The sequence below is a fragment of the Rhinopithecus bieti genome, unplaced genomic scaffold (assembly GCF_001698545.2).
Source record: "Rhinopithecus bieti isolate Rb0 unplaced genomic scaffold, ASM169854v2 scaffold_33210, whole genome shotgun sequence".
In the NCBI taxonomy this organism is placed as follows: Eukaryota; Metazoa; Chordata; class Mammalia; order Primates; family Cercopithecidae; genus Rhinopithecus; species Rhinopithecus bieti.
Genome location: NW_016814226.1, coordinates 622492 through 645859, shown reverse-complemented (window position 1 = coordinate 645859; position 23368 = coordinate 622492). Strand labels below are relative to the sequence as shown.

Here is a 23368-nt window from a genome sequence, read left to right as displayed (position 1 = left end):
AAAAATACAGAAATACAGAATGTAGTCACAGCCACTCCAGAGCCTGAGGCAGGAGGATTGCTTGAGCCCTGGAGTTCAAGGCTACAGTGAGCTATGATTTGATTACACCACTTCACTGCAGCCTGGGCGGCAGAGTGAGACCCTGTCTCAAAAAAAAAAAAAAAAAAAGAGGGTTTTAGTCTCCCCACTTTATAAATTAGGCCACAACAGGTTCTAAAACCACATGCCTTAGAAAGGACTGGGATTGGGACGCAAATCAGAGCTGTTGAATCAACCTGCCCCGCCTCAGTGTTGCCCGGCCCATAGAGCTTTCTGTGGCTCTGCAAATGTTTCGTGATCCTCCCAACTGTCAGAGACAGAACCACCTCCCATTTCACAGAGGCAGCTTTCTAGGCGTTCCCAGTGCCAGGACTGGTCAAGGCCCTGGGGTGGGAAGGGGGTGCTGAAGGGAGGCTGACATCCATCCTGCTTTCTGAGAGGCATGCCGGGAGCCAATCACAGTCCCAGCTCTGTCTGTCTGTCCATCTGTGTACACAGGGCATGCCTGTTGGTGAACTGCATGGCAGTGACTTGGCCGCAAACTGAGAATGAGCGTGTGGGGTTGGACACCCTTCCCTCCTCGGTCTCAGCCCAGGGCCTGCACACAGGTGATGCTTAGCAAAGGTTTGTCGATTGAGGGAGTGAAGGAATGCGTGAGTGGAAAGATCAAGGGCAGCAGTCCTTGTCACCCACCTCCTGATGTGCCAGAAAGAGCACTGAGCTTGACTGAAAGTGGGAGGCTGCATACGGACTCTGCACTGACAGCTGCGTGACCAGGGCAAGTCACTGCCACATGACCCAGGACAGTCACTGTCTCATGGGCTTCAGCCTCCTCATGGAAATGGAGAGGCCTCACCTAGATGCACTCCAAGGCCCCTTCCAGTTCTGGCTTTCCAGAAAACCAATCCATTCTGGTTTTTGCTTGCGTGTAAACACAAAGCAGGACAATTTCTCTTGGAGCTGTGCCCCACGTCCATGCCTGGCGAGCTTATCAACCAACCACCCTGCAGGTGTTTATTGAGCACCCATTCGGACTTCACTGTGGTCTGGCCTCTAGCAGAGCAGATCAGGAGGAGGCACAGACAAGGAGCTAGCTGGTTGGTAGAAAGGCCTGCGCCTGCCTGGAATCCTGGGGCTGGGAACCAAGGAGGCACTCCCTAAATATCTGTGGAATGAAGGGGCACATAAGCACGCGAGCAGATGAACGTGGAAGGTGTTGGGAGCCAGATAATACAAGGTGTGGGCCCTTGCGGCTGGACCAGCTGGGTGGTGAGTGCTGAGCCAAGGCTGTGCACACCCAGGACGACGAGTCCTCTGGGGCCCTGGCAGGGGCCTTTGAACCCTGGAGGAGGGCCCAGGGTTGGTGTCAGAGTAGAAGGGACGGTGCTGCGAGTGTGTGGAGTGGGTGGGAAGGGGACTGGGCAGAGTGGGCCAGCCTCTTTGCTGGGTCACACACCCAGCTGGGACCCAGGACCCCAAGAGGCTCTGGGGGATAAACTCTTTCCCCTACATCCAATATGGCATATTGGCCGAAGCAGAGGGGGCAGTGAGAAGGAGGACGAGAGGAGCAGAATTCCCTTGAGGAGCCATCAAGGCTGCCAAGTGGGTGCCAGGGCAGATGAGGTGTGAGGTGAGCACTTATTGGAGGGGCTAGAACCACTTTGGGCTTTGCCAGTGGAGTGACCACCAGGGCATCAGCTCCCTACCCCCTCACACAAGGTAGAAGAACTGGGGCAGCAAGTCTCTTGATCTCTCTAAGCCTCAGCATCCTCACCTCTCAGGTAAGTGCTGGTTGTACCTGGCACTTGGTCATTGAGATGTTCAATTAGTGAGGTTTGCAAAGAGCCTATTGTGGGGCCTGACACAGGGGAGCTCTGGGTAAGTAGAAGCCCACAGTCTTTGGTCACTCGCATCTCCCAGAGGGGACTAGCCCTAGGGATGCTGCCTGGGGTTGGCTAGGCTCAGGGTTAGCTGGGGGTTCTAGTCTGGGGCAGCCAGCTGTTGGTGCCTGGCAGGCCTAGATTTGCCCCAGAGAATGTAATCTGGGGGATACAGGGTGGGAGGCAAAGCCTTGTGTTTCTACTGAAGCCAAGGCCGCACAGTGAGAGGCTCTGTGTGCCATTCCAGGGGCAGATGCTCTTAGCATGTAATTAGGGGATCAAGGGGGAGCCAGACCAGCAGCCAGGTCTGGGACTGCAGACAAGCATACCGCTGTTGTCTGAGAGTTGGCCCCTGTTCTGACACAGTCCAAATCCAGAGTAGCTGAGTCCAGGCCGCTTACCAGTGAGCCTGGGTTCATCAAACGGTTCCTGTGCGTTCACTGGGTGTTAGGCATTGCGCAGGGGACGGGGGCAAAGAGGTAGCTCAGGTATGGGCCCTGTCCTTTTGAGAATCCCCCATCTAAAGGGAGGGAGACAATGTGTAACAGCTACAATTAGTGTGGTGGGTGCTATGAGCAAGGAGGGGGCAGGGGAGTCCCAGGCACGGCCCCAGTCCAACCTAGGCACTTGTGGAGAGGGTGGAAACGAGGGCTTCCTGGAAGAGGTGACACAGAAATAGCATCTCAAGTAACTAGCCAGAAGTGGCCATTCAGAGGAGGGCGAGAGCGTGTCCCAAGCAGAGGAAAGCACCTTCTCAAAGGCCTCAGGGTGGGAATGGAGGGTGGGTTGTGTGGGGCGGCCACCGGGCTGCCCCTCGCCAAGGGCTCGAGGAAGGATGAGCAAGCTGGAGAGGCAGGTGGCGGGGGTCAGGGAGGACCTTCGGTGCCATACTGAGAACTTTCAGCCTAACCCTTTGGGCACTGGGTGCCAGGGCATCGAAGAGTTTTTTTGTTTGTTTTGCTTGTTTTGTTTACAGTAGGAAGACAGTCAGATTTATGCACTAGAAAGTTCCCTCTGCCACTGGAGAAGGGCAGGTCTTCAAGTCAGACAGACCTGGGTTTCAGTTTTGCCTCTACCTGCCTCGCATGTCCTAATCAGTGACCATGGGCAAATCGCTTCACTTCTCTGAAGAGCTTCTGTTACACGGGGATAAAGCTACTTACCTTGCCGGGAGATGTTGTAAAGGCTTCTCTGTCTCTGCCAGGCCCTGGCTCCGCAGGGTATGTTCCCAGCCCATGGGGGGCTCTCCATGGATCTGAGGAGACTGGCAGGGCAGGATCAGAATCATCACCCTGGAGAAGCTGTCGTTGGAGATGGCCTTGGCGAGACAGTGTGTTGCGGCTCCAGCTCTGTCCGCTGGGTTCAGCCCCCTCACCTTACCTCAGTCACTAACCTCTGTGCGCTCAGTGTTCTCATCTGTTAAGTGGACATAATACAGGTTGAGCATCCTTTATCCAAAATGCTTGGGACCAGAAGTGTTTCCAATGTTGGATTTTTTTCACATGTGGGGACATTTGCAGATACATCATGAAGTATCTTGTGGATGGACCCAAGTCTAAAGATGGAACGCTTTCGTTTTATGTACTCCTTGTACACAGAGCCTGAAGGCAATTTTACATGGCATTTCAATAATTTTGTGCATAAAACAAAGTTTGTGTGAAGTACTTACGTATAGAATTCTCCACCTGTGGCATCATGTCAATGCCCAAAAAGCTTTGGGTTTTGGAGCCTTTCAGATTCTGGATTTTCGGATGAGGGATGCTCAGCCTGTGCACAGCCCCTCCTGGGCTTTTCGGGGAATCAGTGAGGTAAGGAGTCTGGTTTGTGGCAGGCCTGGCGCACAGGCAGCTCCGATGAACGTGGGAGGCTGCACTGTTGCCATCGTCATCTCTCCCACCAGCCCGCACCCTACAGCTGTTCTGCGCCCTTCCCCTGGGCACCACCTTCCCCGGTTCCCTTCAGCCCCCCTTCAATGTTGGTGGGAGCTCGTGTTTGTTTTTCCCTGCATGACTTGGACAGCTTGCGGAGTCAGGGTTGGGGAAGGCAGCCGCCGCCTCCCACTGCCACCCCCAAGGCTCCAACCTCTTTCTTGGCTCCATAATTTTCTATTGATGAGGCAAAGGGAGGAAAATCCCTTCCTCCCAAGTTGAGGGGGAAGGGTGGAGCAAGGTGATTGTTCTTTTCTCCCTGCTCTGCCGTTCCCAGCTTGCCGTCCCTTCCCATGTATTTAAGGGACATGGACGCAGAAAATGATGTTATTGATGAAGTCGCCATAGCAACGACCCTCAGGAGGCACACATTCCAGCTTTGTTATCCGGCCGTGGCGGCAAGAAAGGCCCCGCTCCTAAGTACAAACACACTGGGCCGCGCTGCCCTGCTTGAGATGCATCCGTGAACTTTGCACTGCAGAGGATGTGGTGTACGCACTGGCTCAGGGCCAGGCAGACCGTGCCATCGTTTCTCTCCGCGAAAACTCTAGTGGAGTACCCAAGAAGGACCAAAGGCCTTGGGGGAAGATAGGCCCCAGTGGGGCAGGGCTGCCGGGGCCTGTCAGAGTCCAGAGGAGATGGCGACCTGGGGGAGGGCCCACTGGGAGGAAGCTCCGGCCACCTGGAGAAGAAGACACAGCCTGGGGCACATCTTCCCCCACGCTGTCCCAACCTCCGTCTGCTTGTCTTGAAGGTGGGCACAGTTATGTCCGCTCCTCAGGCTTGTGAGGGTCCAAGTGAATGAAAGTATAGTCAGGGCCCAAGTTCATACATCACGTCTTCCAGAAAACTCAGAAGCAGCTCTTAAATCCAGCCCTCCTCCCAGTCCCCATAACCACTGCCCTTCCACCAGACTTTGTCCCTTTCAGAGTGATAGCAACAGCCTCTCCACTGTCCTGGCCTGCAGTCCTGGCCCTCGAGGGCATCTTTCACACAACCTCCAGAGATCTTTCTGACACACAAGCGTGTCGCTCCCCTACTGACAACTCCCCTGTGGCTTCCTTCTGGCCAGGACAAAGTCCCACAACAGCCTATCTGTGCCCTTAGCCAGCACCTCACTCACCCAGAGACTGGGGCTGCACATTTAGCACACTCTGGGAGGCAGCTGCTACTATTGTCCAGCTCTACATAGGTGGAAACTGAGGTTCAGGGGTGAAGGGGTGAAGGGCTGGCCCAGGGTCATGCAGCAAGTGGCAGCCTGAATGTGGACCTGACATTGTGGCAGCAGAGCATCTGTCCTCTCCTTGCTCCCTGGCCCATCTTGGGCACCAAGGAGACACTTGGTCTGAGTTTGCAGCATATAATTGGATTTGGATGGTTGGATCAGATTAGATTCGACCTGGCGGGCGCCTGGCCTGACGGGCATCAGGCCTCTGAAGACCAGAATTTCTGGGAATGACTCTGAAATTCTATCTCACTTCCCATCAAGAAGGGGAGACCAGCAGGGCTGTCTGCTGAACTTGCCTCTCCATGGTTCTCCCCATATCTAGGTCAAGGGAGCTGTCCTATGGCTCCCAAGAGCAGACGTGACACAAATCAGGGAGCCACAGGAGGATGGAGTTTTTGAGCTGGGGCCCTTCCGGCCCTCAGGCTCACAGAAGCCTGCTCTGGGCCTGGGGCTTGGGGTTGAGCCTGAGTGGGCTCGGCCCCTGCTCTGGAAGAGCTCACAGGCTGGCATCAGTGGACACAGCCTGCAGCTGCCGCTGGCTGCATGGGCCTGACTGGCTCAGGGGAGCTGGAGGAGGCCTAGGGCAGTCCTTCCCAGGTCACGGCAGAGCAGGTGTTGTCGCAGACCCACAGATTCCTTTCCCATCCGGAATCCAGGCCCATCCCTAGAGTAGAAGGGCTTGGAACCAAGCACCTCGCATGCCTCAGGGTTCACCTTTTCCCCTTCAAATCTCGACTTGGCCCTCATGGCCCCGGCCGCCATCCAGAAATACCACCTGCAGGAGGGGATGAGTTGGCATTCCTTCCCGTTAGCTCACTGCCCTCAGACGGCCCCTCTGGAAGAGGACAAAGAGGGCATGCCACCTGCTCTGTCTCTGAGGTTCGGAGGCACAGAGGATACCACAGGTGCTCCAGTGGGTGGGGCCAGTGCCCTATCCCTGCCCCAGCCTGCCACCCTGGTCCCTGTGTCGCTGTGTTTTGTCTGTCAGGTGAGGAGCTAGAATGGGCCATCCTTAGATCCTGCTAGTTCTAGGGCCTCTTCCTGTCCAGGATGCTGTGTTAAGTGAGGAAAAAGGGACTGTTCCACAGTGACCGTGGGACTTCTCAGAGCCTTTAACATGTGCTGCGAATTTCCCACATCAGGCGTCCAAAGCACTGTGTTTCTAGCACACGCAACTAGGGATGCCGCAAGAGCGTTTTCAAAATTTAGCCTTGCCTCCTAAAATAACAGACAACAAGCTTCATCTGTTCCGAATAGGAGGCTTTATTTCTCTCTTCTTCCTTCCTTGCTCCCTCCTCTCTCCATTCTCCCCTCTCTTTCCCCACTCATTCTTCCCTTTCCTTCTTTCACCCACTGTTTGCAGATCCCTAACCCTCTGCCAGGCCTTGTGCTGGGTACTTGTGATACTAAAAAGAATAAAACTCAGGTCTCCCCATCCGGTTACCCACGGTTGGCAGGAAAGAGTGTGACGGAAGCAACTATTCCGATTTCCGACGAGGCAGAATGAAGCAAGGGCAGATAGGAGTGCTGTCGCAGCAGCCTTGCTCTACCCAGACCCTCCCTGTGCCTCCCTTGATATCGTTACCTTGTTTGAGCTTCCCAGCAACCCTCGGGGCAAAGATTATTACATCCCCGTTTCACAGCTGAGAAAATGGACATCCTGTGCCGCAGGGGAGCTGAGGCTCCGTCCTCACCTCAGGGCCTGCCAGTGATGGCTGTGGAAGGTCAAAAGAGGAGCCAGGGTGTGCGCTTCGTGGAGGGGCTGCTCGGAGAGCTTCAGCGGACACAGCATCTGAACTGGCCTTGGATTTCGCTGGGCTCCTAAGTCTGGAAACAGTGGCCAGTAACAGACACTGTGTAGTCGCCCACTCTGCACCACGTTCCCAATCCTGTTCTGCCTAGGAGATGTCTGCTCCCTGTCAGCCATCTGGGTGCCACAGGTGTAGCCGAGTGACCCCAAGGCAGGAGAGCTTAGGCTGGGAGCCCAGTGGCCCAGGTTCCAGCCCTGCTGTATGTGCTGGAACACTCATTTCCCGCCTCAGGGGCTCTTTTTCTGTCTCTGTAGGATGGATAGACAAGATGGGCTGCAGGCAGGGGTCCAACCCTGACCCTCTGTGGTTCTCCAGCCACGGCGCCTACCTGCTTGTGGCCTCCAGAAGCCAGTGTTGCCCCCACGTGGAGGTGAAAGCGATGCAGCTGACAGTCGCTGATGAGCACCTGGGAAGCCACAGTCAGCCCCCAGGCCAGGCAGCAGCAGCCATCCTTGCAGTGGTTGTAGGGTCATTTTGAAATGTGATAGTGATGCTCCCCCGACCACCCTTCTCGGGGAGGAGGTGCCCCAGAAGCACTCAAGCTGAGCAGACTCCAGCCTGACTGCAGCCTCACCATGCAGCAGGTGAGCCTGGCTCACGCGGGCCTGACTGCTGCATCTCAGGGCACCCCGTTCTGGAAAGTATAGTTTTTAATACAAATATATGGGTTGTGCTAACATGTAATACTTTTTTTCTTTTCTTTTCTTTTCTTTTTTTTTTTTTGAGACAGTCTCACTCTGCTGCCCAGGCTGCAGTGCAATGGCGCGATCTCAGCTCACTGCAGCCTCCGCCACCTGAGTTCAAGCAATTCTGCCTCAGCCTTCTGAGTAGCTGGGATTACAGGCGTGCACCACTATACCTGGCTAATTTTTGTATTTTTGGTAGAGATGGGGTTTTACCATGTTGGCCAGGCTAGTCTCAAATTCCTGACCTCAGGTGATCCCCCTGCCTCACCCTCCCAAAGTGCTGGGATTACAGGCATGAGCCACCGCACCCAGCCCACATGTAATATGTTTGTTGTCTTGTTTTTAAATAAGCTAATGAGTAAATGTAAATTTCTCTCTGTGATATCTAGCCAGTCTTGATAGCTGTAACACATAAACATGTCCATCAAAGCGATTTGACCTCCTTTATAATTGTCAGGAATGTAAAGAGGTCCTGAAGCCAGTCCCACTAACAGTCACTGGCCTGTCCCTTGCCCTCCGTTGCAGAGCCAGTGGGGGCTCCCACGCTGGGGGTGCTGGGTGAGAGGCAGCGTGCAGGGGGCCTTTCTTGGGGTGTTGAGTGAGGATGGCTAATCACAGGACCTCAGCTCTACCTCAGGCTCTTTAGGTGGGAGATGAAGGGCTCCACCCTCTTCCCCAAGTTGTTGAGAGGTAAAGTAGCAACCTTTGAGACCAGCTGACTACAGATAGGACCTGGGGCTCACCCTTCCCAGCTCTTCGATTCTGTTGCTTAGCGTCTTATTGACTGTGGGTTACCGCAGTCCATAGTCACGCTAGATTACATCCCCAAAGTGTCCTTCACCAAGAAAACAACAACATCTTGGCTCGGTGTTAAAGTCTCTAGAGACTCAAGAAGAAAGATCACTTAATGGCAAGTCCACAATGAGGGAGAAAACTGAATGACCTCTAGAGTTTAATATTCCATTACCCGGGGCTCCGGCATGGATCAGCTCCCCAGTGACAAATATACGGTTGGTGATGATTAGCAAGGTTTCTTGTAAATTGTGATTCTTTGACTGGGAAGGGAAATTCAATCTCCCTTTCTTCATCATCTATAATCCTGAGCCAAACAAGGGCCCATAGGCTCTTCCCAGCTCAGGAAGAAAGGACAGATCTGCTCACAGCATTGATCGCCTGTGCCAGCCATAGGACAGCCCCAGGATGTCACATGGGTGGTGGCATGGGGAGACACGGGGAGTAGAAGGCAGGAGCCAGGAGGCTTTGCGGAACTGGTGGAGTTTGAGGGAGGCCTAGGATTTAGTTTATGGAAGATAGGAGAGGGTGTCCGGCCCAGGAGGAAGGAGCAGCAAGGGGAGATGGGGCACCCTCGAGGGCGGCTCAGCAGGCATTGTGGGATGGCAAACCGTGGAGTGTGTGCAGCTGGGAAGAAGCTGGAACAGCAAGGAGCCATGGAAGATAAATGAACAGGGAGTGAGGGGGGCGACCCTGGACTCAGCCCACCGCTGACAACAGCCATCAGTGATGGTCAGGGAGACAGCTTGCTGGCCACCACACACTGGCCAAACCCTGGCCAGGGCAGGAGGCTCCCAGAAGACCTGATGAGGGAATGAACATGTCTCAGTAGTCTGAGGTTTCTCTACCAAGAGTCGCCTCTCAGGAGGGGGTCGCCTGGTCCAGCCAGGCCCCAGGGAGGAGCCACGCTGTCTCCAGACCTGCAGGAGAGACACCGGCCTCAGGAGCCAGTGCCCCCACAGACAGACCTCATCTCTTACTGCCTGGCATTTCCTGTCTGTAACTGGATTTAATTTGCACAGCTCCTCCATGAGACAGAGGTGATTGTGCCCATTCTAAGATTAGGCTCAGAAAAGGGAAGCAGTTGTCTCCAAGGCCACAGCCAGGAAGGAAGCCAGATTCACACCTACATCTGCCTGACTTTACAATGACCTTTCTAAGAAAGAGACGTGCTATGGCTGGCTGGTCTCAGCTTGCGAGAGCTAACTGTGCACATTTGTTCCCAGCTCTACCCTCGGCGACATCTCCCTGGTACTTTGAAATGAGCCATGGCTGGCGTATTTATCCCACATACATTGGTAAATACTGCAAATCAGCCTCCACCCCCGCTGGCTGTTAAGCGTTGACCGCACGCCACTATCTGTGCGACTCAGACGCTGATGTTCTTTTGGAAATGAGCCGACGGAAAGGGTGTTTCCGTGTGAACTTGCAGCTTCTCTGCAGGGCAGCAGCATGACAGCGCTTTCCGTTGTTCACTCGTTGCTTAGTTAGACTCTGCGTCATTCCAACAATTGGATTGATTAGTGAGAAACTCAAGGTGAGGAAATATGAGTCACAAAATCAGGTGAAACCAGGAGTCACGGTGCTGTGCAAAATGCAGGCTTCCTCATTTCCGTTTGTTTGTTTGACTTTTAACTTCAGACGTTTTTATCTTTATTACAACTAGCAGGGCGTTTGTGTTTTTAAATCTATTCTGTGTTGCTGCATACCCGTATTTAAAGTGGACGGGGTCAGGATTGAGCCAGTCCTCCTCTGGAACAAGAGGCTGGTGTGTCCCGGGGGAAGGAGGTCGCCCTGTGCGTGTTCGCCGTCCGGAGCCTTCACTGCCGCTCCCCGAGCTGGCTTCGCTCCTGCCTGAGTTTCCTGCGGGTGGAGGTGGAAGGCAGGTCACAGAGCCGGTGGGGTGGCAGACAGAGGCTCTTCCCTTTCATCTGCCTTGGCCTCTTGATGGACTTGTGACCTACAACCTCTCACTTGACCCCTGACCTCATAAATTCTGGAAACGCCTCACAAATCACCAGGAAGATAAACATCAGCTGAGGTCAACGGAAGGGGGTATGAGCCACTCCGGGCAGACAGAGAGGGGAGATCCAGTCTGCTGGGTGGGTGGGGGTACCCTAGAACCATGGGTGGCTCAGGAGAGGGGAGCAAATCACTCTGACACAAAAGTAGTTCCTCAGACCACGCGCTGCAATCTGACCTAGAGCAAGAGCTTGGTCTCTGTGGGTCACCAGGTACCATTTACAGTGCAACCCACAGAGCAAAGTCTGAATCTAGACCCAGGCACCATGCTCTTGCTTTCTCCCTGAGGGATATCCATGTAGATGGCTGCTGCACACACGCATATGTGTGTGTGCACACATGCGTGTGTGTGCATGATACATGTAATGATAGCCCGTTTGATTGTTACATATCATTGGCTATCCCCTTTCAGTCTGAAATTTTCTCTATCCCTCTCTGCCTGGTCCCCAACCCGTCTCTTGTCTGTCTCTCTTCCCAGAGGGTATGAACTGCATGAACAAAGACCATGGCTGTGCCCACATCTGCCGGGAGACGCCCAAAGGTGGGGTGGCCTGTGACTGCAGGCCCGGCTTTGACCTTGCCCAAAACCAGAAGGACTGCACACGTAGGTAGATGGAGACAAATGGGTCAAACGTCCCATGCGTCTCCTACCATTGCTTTCTGGAGGGTCTGTCCAGTCTGCTGGGCTTTGGCCAGGGAGGGTCCCCAGCCCCATGGGGTGGAGAGAAGGGCAGGGCCTAAGGAAGGGTCCTGACAGGGCATAAGGGATAAGGGTTGTGAACCCCAGCCTTGGGGTTTTCCGCACCAAGCATGACACCACCAGTGTAGCCCCAGGAGCTGGGCTGGATCTTATGGCAGCCCCTGAGCCTAAGCTCTGCAACAGGAATGGTGGGGCCTGGCACAGAGGTCTACAGGACCAGGTTTCTCGATGGGCCTGGGAAGCCCCTGGTAATGAGTAGTACAAAGAAGGAAAAGAGTATGGTTCTGAAGTGGCACCATTCTGGGCTGTGCTGACCTTTTTTCCGGGACCGAAGATCAGAACTCTGCACACCTATAGTCCCAACTTCTTGGGAGGCAGAAGCGAGGATCACTCTAGCCCGACTTTGAGTGCAGCTTGGACAACATAACAAGACCGCATGTCTGAAATAAAATATAAAGATCAGAACTCACAATCTGACCCCTGCAAGGCTGCCTGCCGATGGTGGTGCTCTGGGAGATCTGGGCTGAATGAGGCCTCTGGCCAAAGATACCATTTCGGGATCTGCTTGGTGGTCTGCCTACAGGGCCCACGTGTAGTCCAGCCTCTTAATGGGGTCACCCCGTCCCCCAGTAGGAGTAGGAGCCAGGAAACCAAGCAGAACAGTGGCTGAACTCAGAAGCTTGGGAGCCAGTGCATCCTCCCCACAGCTGCGTGGGGAGATGGCGGGATGGGCCTCTCCTCGTGGAAGATGAGGGCACCAGGGATAGCCAAAGTGATGTCATATTTGCCCTTTTTTACAAAGAGCCAAAGGAGACTGCTGGAAGCACTTTCCATCTCTGGCCAGAGACAAGTGCCTCATTTCAAGCCCACTTTCTAATGCAGAAAAATGTTAGGGAGAAGTGTCCAGTTCCAACTCCCAACAGAGAAGGTGGTCCTCACCCTAACTGTGGAAATGAGAGACCGAGGCTGCCCTGCTGTCATAAAGAAAATGACCGTTCTTCCACCCATCATTCTGTGGAGAGTCCATCGTCCACAGTCACTGATCCTCTCAGTTGTCATCAGCTGTCCTGTGGGTGCCTTGCCACACCCTTCCCAACTCATGGTCTCCTAGAACAGTCACCAAGACCCTGGGGACCCACGTACACCAGATGTGATTCATCCATTCTCCAAAGTGGAGGTGCTTCCTTCTGCCCCAGATGTGGTCCGAGAGGCAGACCACCTTTCTCTGTGTTCCTGGCTCTTTGCTGTGGGATGGCCAAGATAAGCCTGTATACTGTCACCCAGGGCAGGACCAAAAGTGGCAGTCTCCATTGGAAGTGCCAGCCTCCAGCCCCGGGGCTCCAGCCAGGCCCCCTCTCCACACCAGATGGATTCCTTTAGCTGCAGAGAAGTCTTCTGCCCCCGGCCACCTCAGAACAGAAGATGCTGACTCCAGCTTTCCCAGTCCCCCCTGTTGTGTGATCTGAGTTTCCTCATGAGAAAGGCCAAGGTCACAAATGCATGGAGTCAGCAGGCTGGTGGATAGCCCTGGCCAGAAGGACAGTGCATTCCCTTAGGCAGAAGACAGGCCGAGGGCCTGCTCTGACCAGGCCCTGAGCCAGTGCCAGGGAGAGGCTGCAGGCGGCCTGGCTGGGGCCAGCTTGGTCCCTGACCCCATAGTACAAGCACTACAAGGAGGAGGAGTTTGCTCAGAGAGCATCTTCTGAACGCCAGCCTGATGTGAGAGGTCAGGGACTAGGCAGGGCCCTGTGAGCAGCTAGGACACCCCCCACAATCCTCACCCCAGCTGCCCCCGCCAGGGAAGGGCTCAACCCTTGCCTGGAATATGTGCTGGCTTGAGAAACAGCAGTCCCACCCTCTCCGTGGGTGGCTGAATATCACCAAGGTATGGAGAGCCTGATGTGATTTCCGGGACCTGAGGCCTCCGGTGAAGGGCCTGCACAGGCGGCTGCCCAGCCAGCCCAGCTTTGGCTGCTTCTGTGAGGTTCATGAGGCAAGGCTGGGATAAAGTTAGCTCTGAGGCATTCGCTCTAGTCCTTGAAGTCATTTGCCTTCCAGGAAATTCCAAATCTCAAGCTGGGTTGGGGGCTGAGGCCTGGCTTAACCAACCAGCCTCTGTGGCTCAAGAGGACTACAGGGCTCTGAACCAAGCTATCATCCATCCAGAGCCCAGGACCCACTCCAGGGCTGGGGCCAGAGGAGGTTTTCTCCATCCTTCTGTCCGTCTCACCAGAGCTTGAGCTCAGACATCTCTGTGTATAAGCCATAGACTCTCCAGTACTCGAAGGCTTGACCCTTGGGGGTCTGTGAGACGCACAAATGACTGTGTGGAGGGAACAAGGGCCCCAGAGCCTGCATTGCATCCCCCTCAAGTTACCTCAGACAGGCCTCCATCCTCATTAGAGTCACTTTTGGGACACAGCCTATCTCCAGGAGCCTGGAGCTCAAAAAGAACGGCCTTCTCCCCAGCTGCAACCCTGCCCACTCTGAAACAGGAATCTCCTGGGTCCTAGAAAGGCACACAACATCCAGCCCAAAGTGGGCTCCACCTGGATCTCTCCCCATCGCCTGAGATCTGCGCGGAGCTGCAGCCTCCCGGAATCGCTGGCTTCCCTGGGTTCCTTCCTGGCCATTGAGACAAGCCGTTGAGAGATGAAAGTTGAGCCGTCATCCAGGGTGTCAGCTCCACCCCGGAGAAGAGTCACTCCTGAGGAGAAGGGGCTGGAGGGCTTTGTGCTTGAAGCCCAGTTGTGTTTCTGGAAGCATTTTTCAGGTCCCTGAAATTTCCCCCTAGAAGTCAGCTCCCTCTTCTGGATGGTCCTCAGTTCCCTCCTCTGGATGGTCCTTGGCCACCTATGGAAGAGGGAACAGCCACTTAGAGCCTCTGGTTACAGCATCTGAGGCACTGAGCAGACACCTGTCCCCATATCAAGCCATTTTCTTGACATCCTCCTCACCCGCTGTGGAGATGGCACATGTCCAAGGTTGAGGCGCCCCGTCACTCAGGACAGGTGGGCAGGAAGGCTCTGCGTCAGTCTCTGTGAAGGAGATGAGCTGAGAAGTCAGTTCTGAAATGTTTGAGATCCTTCTCTGGGAGTTGCCACCAACTGACCTCCCTCTGGTACCAGCTGTGCTCAGGGGTCAACCTAATAGAACAGAATTCGTTCAAACTCTCAGGATTTGGGATTTTTGCCCCCTCTAACCATACTTGGTCTGAGATTTATTTTTGTATATTTGATCATTAGGGTTTTGCATAATAAATTAGAGTGTAGCTTGAATTCTGGACAGATGGTTAAAGTATCCAAGAACACGCCCCATACTGAGGTCGTCGTGCACATTTGCGTTCAGGTGATGGGTGTGCAGCTGTCTCACCAGCATCGCAAGGCAGGGGCCCTACACCCCCTGGGGAGCACCTGGGTCACCTTGCTCCCCTCTAGAGATCTCTCTCACCCTGGAAACGGACCATGTGTTTAAATAAACTTGAATTTGTAGTTTTATCTACTTCAGACTCCTTTTTGTTCTGCCCCCTTTTCAGCCAACCCAGATTGCTGATGTTGTGAAACATGTTGAGATTCTGGGCTGAAAGGCACCAGATCCTCCAGGCCACAGGCATTGAAAACAGTGGAACGTGGTTATTATTTAGGTGATTTTCAAAACCGTACCTCAGATGACATTAATTTGCATGAGTCTGTCTGTTCGGACATTGCCGAGCTCCCGGAGGATTAGGGCTTTGAAAGGATAGAGTTTGAGATGGCCCCTGGGACTCTAAGAGGGGACGTCTGTGGAGACATCCACACGCCCCAAGACAGACAGAGGAAGGAAAGCTCTGCCAGAACTAAGGAAATGAGCATCACCTGGAACCACGGGCCGCCTTGTCCCTCCCACGATAGCTTGACAAGTACATCCTGGCATTGACAAACATTTGCCCCATTGAGATAGGCGGCTGTAAAGGGTCCTGCAGCCTGGGAAGGATGAAACTGTCTTCATCTACCGCCATCTGAGCGCATCAGCTCTGTGCCTGCTCTGATCAAAGCCTAGATGACCCCAAGTCCATTCTGTCCCACCCCAGTTCAGCTATAGGGAGTGAGTGACTCCAGGCCTGGTCCCTGGAGGGGCTGAAGTGCAGGGAAACGCACACCCGTTGCCCGGCGAGCCTCATGACCCTACCCACTGATGCTCTTAGGCCTCAGTTTCCCCAAACCCTGAAGGAAGCAGCCAACACCGACAAACTAATCGTTTTTGTTGTTCTGTTTATACACACGTGTGTACACGTTGGGCCTAACTAGTAACCTGTAACTATGGAAACGGAGGCTGCCAGCACAGCTGTGAGGACACAGACACAGGCCCCATGTGCGGTTGCCACCAGAAGTACGCCCTCCACTCAGACGGTCGCACGTGCATCGGTAAGTAGGCACCTCTGCCGCACACCACCCTGGCACCCCCCGCCCCCACCCCCCATGCGTGCACCAGCAGGGCCAGCACCCTGCCACATCCGGGTTCCCTGGAGGAAAGCTTCAGAGAAGCAAGGAAAGGCAAGCCCATGGCAGTGGTGGGGATGGCCGGCACCCCTGGGGAAGCTTTCTGGGGAGGCTTCTCTGGGTCCGCAGCCCCCAGGACTAGGCTCTTCTGCTTTGTGTTCCCTGGCGACACCTGACGTGGGCTCCCTAGCAGCGGGGGTTCTGCACATCCTCGTCCTGGAAGTGAGGGGTGGCCCCAGGCAGGGGGTGTGTGGGGAGAAGGGAGGTGTACACACCTAAGACCTTCTGTTCCAGAAGCCCAGGTGTTTCCTCCCCGATATGGAAAACAGCCAGATTCAGGTAACTGCACACAGCCACGTTAGTCGTGGGAGCTGCCCACAGCCGTCTGGAAAACCGAGAGGTTTCCCCAGAACTCTGCTTTGAGTGGTCATTGACTAACCTCCAGGGGAGATGGACAGTGTGGGCCCTGCGTGGGTGTGGTGTTTTCACTGCTGGTCTCTCCGAGCTGCCGGGCCCCTGCTGGCCTTTCTCCCCAACCCGAAGTCCGCTCTTCCCGCCGCTGCCCCAGCCCACCTCTCACCTGTCACACGGAGTCTTGATCTGAGTCTCCGTCACCTCCTTCCTCCTGGTCCCTATTTCCAAGAGGAAGCTTGAATATTTGTGATTATCCGAGACGGGCAGATCACGAGGTCAGGAGATCGAGACCATCCTGGCTAACCCGGTGAAACCCCGTCTCTACTAAAAAATACAAAAAACTAGCCGGGCGAGGTGGCGGGCGCCTGTAGTCCCAGCTACTCGGGAGGCTGAGGCAGGAGAATGGCGTAAACCTGGGAGGCGGAGCTTGCAATGAGCTGAGATCCGGCCACTGCACTCCAGCCTGGGCTACAGAGCGAAACTCCGTCTCAAAATAAATACATAAATAAATAAATAACAGCAAATTTTTTAACTGAGAAAGGGAGGAGTTTCAGAGTTGGTGCCAGAGTTCAACCCTCCCTGTGCTGGCAAACGTTAGAAACCCAACACAAGTCAGTTATTTTTTTAGGCCCCATTTCTTATTGTCAATCTGGAAGATAGTTCTTGAGGGAGACTCAGGGGACAGGAAAGGATTGGTCGGCAGACAGAAGCCCATGAGGCCAGGGTGTGCCCCAACCCCCGCTCTGTCCCCCAGGACGCTGCTCCCTTGGGTCTCAGGGAGCAGGGCCCGGGCGGGTGCCAGGCTGTCACCTCTGTAGTCCGGGGCTGTCATCACGGGTTCTGCTGCCTGCGGTGGCCCTCCCTTCCTCTGTGTGGTCTCTTCTTTCAGACAACCGTTTTATATTTCATTTTTATCTCATTTATCTTGCTTTTCTGGTGATGGTCCCTGATTGCCTGTCTTGTCTGATAACTGACGTTCATTAATTATTTTCAGAGCCAAAAGCCAAACCAAACCAACCAACCAATTGAAAAAGAATTAAAAGCCAAACCCGGTCTCAAACCAGTGTCTCTATTGCAGCCTGATCCCATCTAGAACCTCCTCTCCTCCGGCCTCTCTCCCTCCACTGTCCGGCCCGGGACTCTCCCAGGCCACCCAGCCTCCCTCCTGTCTCGTCTGCTCGAGGTCTCCCGCAGGGTTTGCCGCCTCTGCTGGAGCCGACTCTGCGGCCACAGGGGCAGTGCAAAGAGCTGCCGGGCCAGACACACCCAGCCTTTGTCTAACACATCTTGTCTCGTCCACCGAATCATCCTTTCTTCCTTTTTTATTTTTCGATGTCTACTGCATGTGAAGGCCCCTGCTTGGATCTCCTTTTTAAAGTAACTTCCCCAGCCCCACCTTCCCTCCCCTCTCGTTAGAAATCACCTTCCTTACCCAGCCCCTGCTGCTGCTACTTCCACTCCTGGCCAGGAAGAGATGCCTTCACCTGCCTTCGCCCACTGTTCATCCGTGTCCCCCTTGGGAACGAATGTCTCCACACATTTCCCTCTGAGCAAAGAAAATCAACCCAGCTAACCTCACCTGCCCCTCCACAGGAAGCCTCTTGGCATAGCCAGGATGCTCCCTGGCCCGCTCAGGGCCACTTGTCCCCTGCATGCTCCTAAAATAAGGGATCCCTCTTTGCATCCCCTTGTTGAGCACTTGAATGTTTAGCCCTAGTCCTCTATAGACAAGCAGGCAACCAGCGCTGCCCAAATCGATCCCGTGGTTTTTCTGTCTATTCTATTGGATCCATTGTGTGTGTGTGTGTGTATGTCTCTCTCTCTGCTGTTTTGTTCTTAATTTTGCATGAGTGTTGACACCCCTTCACATCCCTGTGACAGAGCCTCTGCTGTCTCAGTGCATCCATCACCGGACCTTGTGGCCCTGTCCCCTTGTCATGTGCCTTGTCCTGTGCCTGCCTCTCCAGCCTGAGCCACGGGGGTCTGTAATCACTTGTGTCTCCGTAAAGCACCATAAAGCACCCTGGTGGTGCTTTCTGCTTCTGTGGCTCTCTGCAGACAAGTCCTGTCTTCCCTGACCTCAGCCTCCTCCTCTGTCTGCTTGCCCATGGGCCCTGAGTCCCCTCTGTGTCCCAGGTCACTTTGTGGTCATTCCTCCTTTCCTGCACGTCCCCCTGCCCCCGCCCCTGCCCTCGCTGCCTCTCTGCTTTGCCCTGAACACCCCCACCTTGGAGGTTCCTGGGATTAGCCCCTTGGCGAGGATGCCGAGCTGGCCGGCGTGTTGTGTTGGCTTTGCGTGCACCACGCCGAGAGGCTGACTGTCTTGGGCCGCGGGAAGTGGGCTGTCATTAACCACTGGCTCCGTGTTTGTCCCTTACTTGTGTTTTAGAGAAGGATGAGGCTGCAATTGAGCGCTCTCAGTTCAATGCCACGTCAGTAGCTGATGTGGACAAGCGGGTGAAACGGCGGCTACTCATGGGTAACACTTTTCTTCCACTTCCTTTGTCGTACTTGCACGTGTGTGTGTGTACACGTGTGTGTGTACGTGTGTGTGCACGTGTGTGCGTGCGTGTGTTTGCATATGTGTGCATGTGTTTGCGCGTGTGTATGTGCGCCTGTGTGCATGTGTGTGCAAGTGTGTGTCTCGGGTGTGCACTGGCATGTGGACATGGGCGTGTGTGTACTGTGTGTGGGTGTGACATGTGCATGTGGGCGCATATGTCTGTGTTGTGGGGTGTGCCCACGTGTGTGCAGTCCCGCGTGTCGTGTGAGTGCGGGGGGCTCCACTCCAGGTGTGAACTCACTTTTTCCTTTTTAAAGTTTTTACCCTCCATCAAACACGTTTGTTCTTTGTTTGTGTGTTTGTAGCAAAGAACCCAGGGCTAGTATCCACTGGCCTGTGTGTGTAAGGAGACCTGTGCCGTAAAGCTCCCCCACTTGCGTAAACACCCACATTCACAGTTAGGATTCAGCAGCACTGAGACTCAGCCGCAAAAGAGGGCATTTGAGTAGACGGGTCTGGGCAGAAGAGTCCTTACCCATCTCCTCTCCTGGGAGGGAAGCTACCAGTCAGGACCTCCAGGACCTCTCACGGAAAAAGCCACCTGCTACTCAGGGTGTTCTGGGAAGCCTGCTGGCAGGGCTGATCAGGGACCGATGTGAGGAGAAAGAGAAGGAAGAGGAAAATCACTGCTCTTGGACAGAGCTCAGTGTGTGCGCAGTGGAAAGCAGACTTCCTCATCTACTCGTTCTTCTCTGTCAGTCAGTTTCGCTGTTCTGCTGGCCTTTGGGCTTCGCCAGCTGCCCAGGACCTCCTGAGCATAGCTGTGGTCGCCTAGGGTTGTCACGACCTTCTTAATGGCTCTCAGATAGCTCACACCAGTGTTTGCAGCGATGAGGTCAGGGAGTGCAGTCTCCATTTCTCTGAAGAAGAGACTAAGGTTCGCTGGGGTGCCCTGGCTTGCCCAAGGTCACACACCACCCTGCAGGGCTGAGCTCTACCCAGAAGTCCTAACAGTGTGGGCTGTCTCAAGCATCAGGGTTGCAGGGCCATGGGAAGGTCAGAGCCTGAAGGTCCCAGAGAGGTGGCTTTGTTTCATGGCCCTCTTGTGGACCTCGGGGGGACCCAGGCATCTAGAGAGGAAGCAGGAGGGAGGTCTGGGGGCCACGGGGGATATGGCCTTGTGTGCTGCCGAGAAGGCTTCAGGCCTGCTCACTCCTTAGGGGCTTCGAGGCGCTCATGGGTCTGGCTGATGGTGCTCTATGAACCCTAAGTCCATGCTGGACAGGACAGGTGTGGCCCTCTTTCTCAGATGGAAAGAGTAAGGACCAGAGAGGTCAGAGCATTCACCTCTGGTCACACAGGCAGACAGGGCAAGCTCAGGCTGGAAGCTAGTTCTCTGCAAATTCTCTGGACAGGTCTGTCTTGTTGACTCGGACAGTCCAGGTTGGCCTCGGAAGAGCCGGAGATGGCAGATTGTGTTGGCTTTGAGCCTCCAGTCTCAGCCACAGCCAACAGGTATGACCACTGCCCTCCAGGCAGGCATGAGTCAGTGCTATGGACTTTCTGGAAGGGTGGCTGGGGGCAGGTGGAGGGAGCCCCAGAGATGTCAGTGTTCTGAGGCCACTCTCAGCTCTCAGGGGGCCCAGGGCCCTCGGTCTCACTTACTAGGAGAAGTGGGCAGTACCTTCTGAGGCCAGAGCTCCACAGCCAGGCAGGACCAGGAGCTGGGGCCCCTCAGGTGCCCCACAACCTTCCCAGCAAGAGGATGGGTGGTGGAAGAGGACCGCGCTGGGTTGGCATCCTGTAAATGGGTAGTGCAGGGTGGGGAGGAGGGCCTCTGTGCTTGCGTTCAATAATGAGAGTCAGTGGATAAAGGCCCAGAACCAGACCCTGGAGCGGGGTCAGGAGCTGAGGAGGGAGGCCCTGAGAATGCAGGTAGCCTCAGCCTGGGTTTGGGAGACTGACTGACTGAAGGAACAGATCAAGGAGATCTCTGTGCCAGGCATCTGGGGGGGGACCCTCCCCTGCACCCCCACCTCTGTGATGATCAGAATCCTCCCATACCACCCCTTAGAGCTTGTCCTACCCCAGACAGAAGAGACTTCTCCAGTCTCCTCCAACACAAAGCAAAGGGAGAGCCAATAGCCAAGGCCTCACCCCTGAACTAGGAACCAGACTCGGGCTTCTGAGGAGGGTCAGTCTGGGGGCCTCAAGTCTAGAGCACAAGTGAGCCTCTCTCACAAGCTCATCACTCTTAGCACCATCTCCTCTAAGAACAGCCTGTGGGGTAAAGACACAGGATCCTGTTGGACTTCAGGCCCTAACCTTAGTAGCTCCTGATGAGGTGTGGCTGCCCCCACATTGTAGTAATAGAGGCAAGGTATGGAGAGTAAGGGAGGTGACCATTCCCGTCCTGCCCCATGCTGTATTAATAGAGGCAAGGTATGGAGAGTAAGGGAGGTGACCGTTCCCGTCCTGCCCCATGCTGGTCGGGTGCACCGGGGCATCACATTCAGAGCCAGTCGCTACGTGGGGAGAGCAGCCCAGATGGTGAGGGGCCCAGAACTGGGTCATCCTCATCTGTTCACGCTGCCAGGATTGCTGGCCTGTGGGAGAGATCACAGGCAGTTCGTCCCAGTAGATCCTGGGCCTGTGGGCAGCCTGAGCCCCTTTTGGGGTTCTGGGAGGGGGGAAGGGTAGGACAGGCACAGGCAGAAGGGCCAGTGACAGATGAGAAAAGTGAGACACCAAGGAGTTTCACAGCAAAGGCAGACCCTGGACCACTCTGGCTCCAGAGTCTGTGCCTCTGACTGCAGCACTGGCCAGCTCCCCACGAGAGCGGCTCAGATGCTCAGACCCCCGTCCCCTGGCGGAACCTTCAAGCCAAAGTGGCCATCTCTTAGAAACCACGGAGGGGAGGACACTGTGGCTCAGAGGGGCTAAGGGCTCCAGCCATGCAGCTGAGCAGGACCGAGCCGGGATTCTGGCTCCAGTGAGGGAGGGGGGTGCCCTCAGCAGGAGGCACAGTTGTTGTAAGTCTAGAGTGTGGCGAGAGAGAGAGAATACCTCCAGCACAGCGGCCTGGGCCACTGGATTCTCAGCTGCGCCCGGCAGTTGTTTTTTGTCATAATCACCCCAGTCCCTGAGCCCAGGTGAAGAACAGAGTAACTATGTTTACTTTAAAGAGGCCCCAAAATGTGTGACCAATTGTAGACTCCCATTTCAATCAGTTAAAATTGTTGGATTTGCAGGTTAAAGTGATAAATTTCAATTATCTAGGAGACTTACATGAAACATCTGGGTACCCAGCAAAGGTGCATCATGGGAGCTTACCTCAGGCCCCCGGGACGCTGCTTGTGGCAAGGTTGTTGGGGTGCAGCACGCCATGCTGGTCAGCTCCAGGTCCTCAGTCAAGCCCGTCTCCCTGGAGCACGCTTAGGATAGGTGCAGTATTCCGCTCCTCTTGTCGCTGCTAACAGATTCCTGCAATCTCAGTTGCTTAAGACAATGCAGGTTTATTATCTTCTGTAGGTCAGACATTTGACCTGGGTCTCACTGGGCTGAATTCAAGATGTCAGCAGGGCTGTTTCCTTCTGGAGGCCCCAGGGGCGAATCCCCTTCCTTGCCTTTCCAGCTTCTAGAGTTGCCCACGTTCCTTGTCCCGCAGCCCCTCCTCCACCTTCAGAGCCAGCAGCCTGACCCACCCCAGTCCTCACCGCTGTTTCTGACCCACCTCTGCCGCCTCCCTTGGTTACTCTCAAGGACCCCTGTGATCACGTTGGGCCCCTCCAGATAATCCAGGATAACTTCCCGTCTCGTGGTCCTTCTGCCAGAGTCCCTGCTGCCAGGTAGGGTCACAGTTTCTGGGGATTAGGATGTGGGCATTTTAAGGGGGCATTATTGTGCCTAAAACAGATGGTTCTGCTTGGGCTGAAGGAACCTCCGTTAGGGCAGAACCCACACCTGCCCTCTTCCTTGGCTGAGCCCCAGGACCACGAGCCTCCTCTGAAACCGGTCCTGAGGGTGTGGGATGCACCCCACCCCGCTCATGGAAGCTCCACTGGCTGCCCCGGCTGTGGGCACCCACTGTTCCTCAGGCAGCCTTGGGGGTGTATCTTCAGCCCATTCCCTCTGCCCCAGCTCTCCTGCCTCACCAGTACTGTTCAACCCCTCTGTCATTTGCAAGGGACTTTCCAGGCAGCTCTCCAGTGAGTCTCCCCACAGCCCTGGGAGGCAGCTGTCCCCACTTCACAGATGAAGACCCCGAGGCCCTGAGAAGGGAGGCCACATAGCCAGTGAGCAAAGCCTGGGCCAAGGTCCCAGCCCTGTGGACTCCCAAGTCCAGGGCCCCAGATTAGGAGCAGAACAGGCCTGAGGGAGACGGCGCTGCAGGCCCAGCAGCATTTCTGGCTGTGATGTTCCTCCTGTGGGCACGACATCAGCAGAACTCACAGCCAGCCCATTCCAGGGGTCCCACCACAACCAGGAGAGCAGCAGGGCCTGAGCTGCAGGCCAGGGACCCCAATCTGAGTTGACACTCAACCCGATCTCTCTCTGGGCCTTGCACTCTGCCCCATGTTGACCTGAACCCCACAGCCACCCTGAGAGCAGTGCGAGTGTTTTAGAGATGAGGACATAGGGGCACAGAAAGGCAGCTAGAAATTTCTCCCCCTGCACCCCGCGGCTGCTCCTCCCTGGCTCCCTGAACTGCTCCACCTTGTCCGATATAGGCCCAACCTTTTCTGCCTCCTCTCTGGATCTGGCCAGGAGTGGGTGCTTGGAGATGCTTATGGAGGTCAGAGCAAAGAGGAACACTGCCCAAGAAGCAGTGCCTGGCCTGAGGGGACCTTGGGTTCCAGCAGGGCCAGGGGCCCCTGAGCCTTCCCT

The 23368-nt window shown here is 55.1% G+C and overlaps 1 protein-coding gene across 1 annotated transcript in view; it reads left to right on the top strand.

Annotated features, from left to right (window-relative positions):
• The window catches only part of SCUBE1 (signal peptide, CUB domain and EGF like domain containing 1), a 150230-nt gene that overhangs the window by 77051 nt on the left and 49811 nt on the right, over positions 1-23368 (top strand). The window contains exons 4-5 of the mRNA XM_017850047.1: positions 10865-10990; positions 15373-15489. Coding sequence (XP_017705536.1) covers positions 10865-10990; positions 15373-15489 — 243 coding nt within the window. The remainder of the gene's footprint in view (positions 1-10864; positions 10991-15372; positions 15490-23368) is intronic.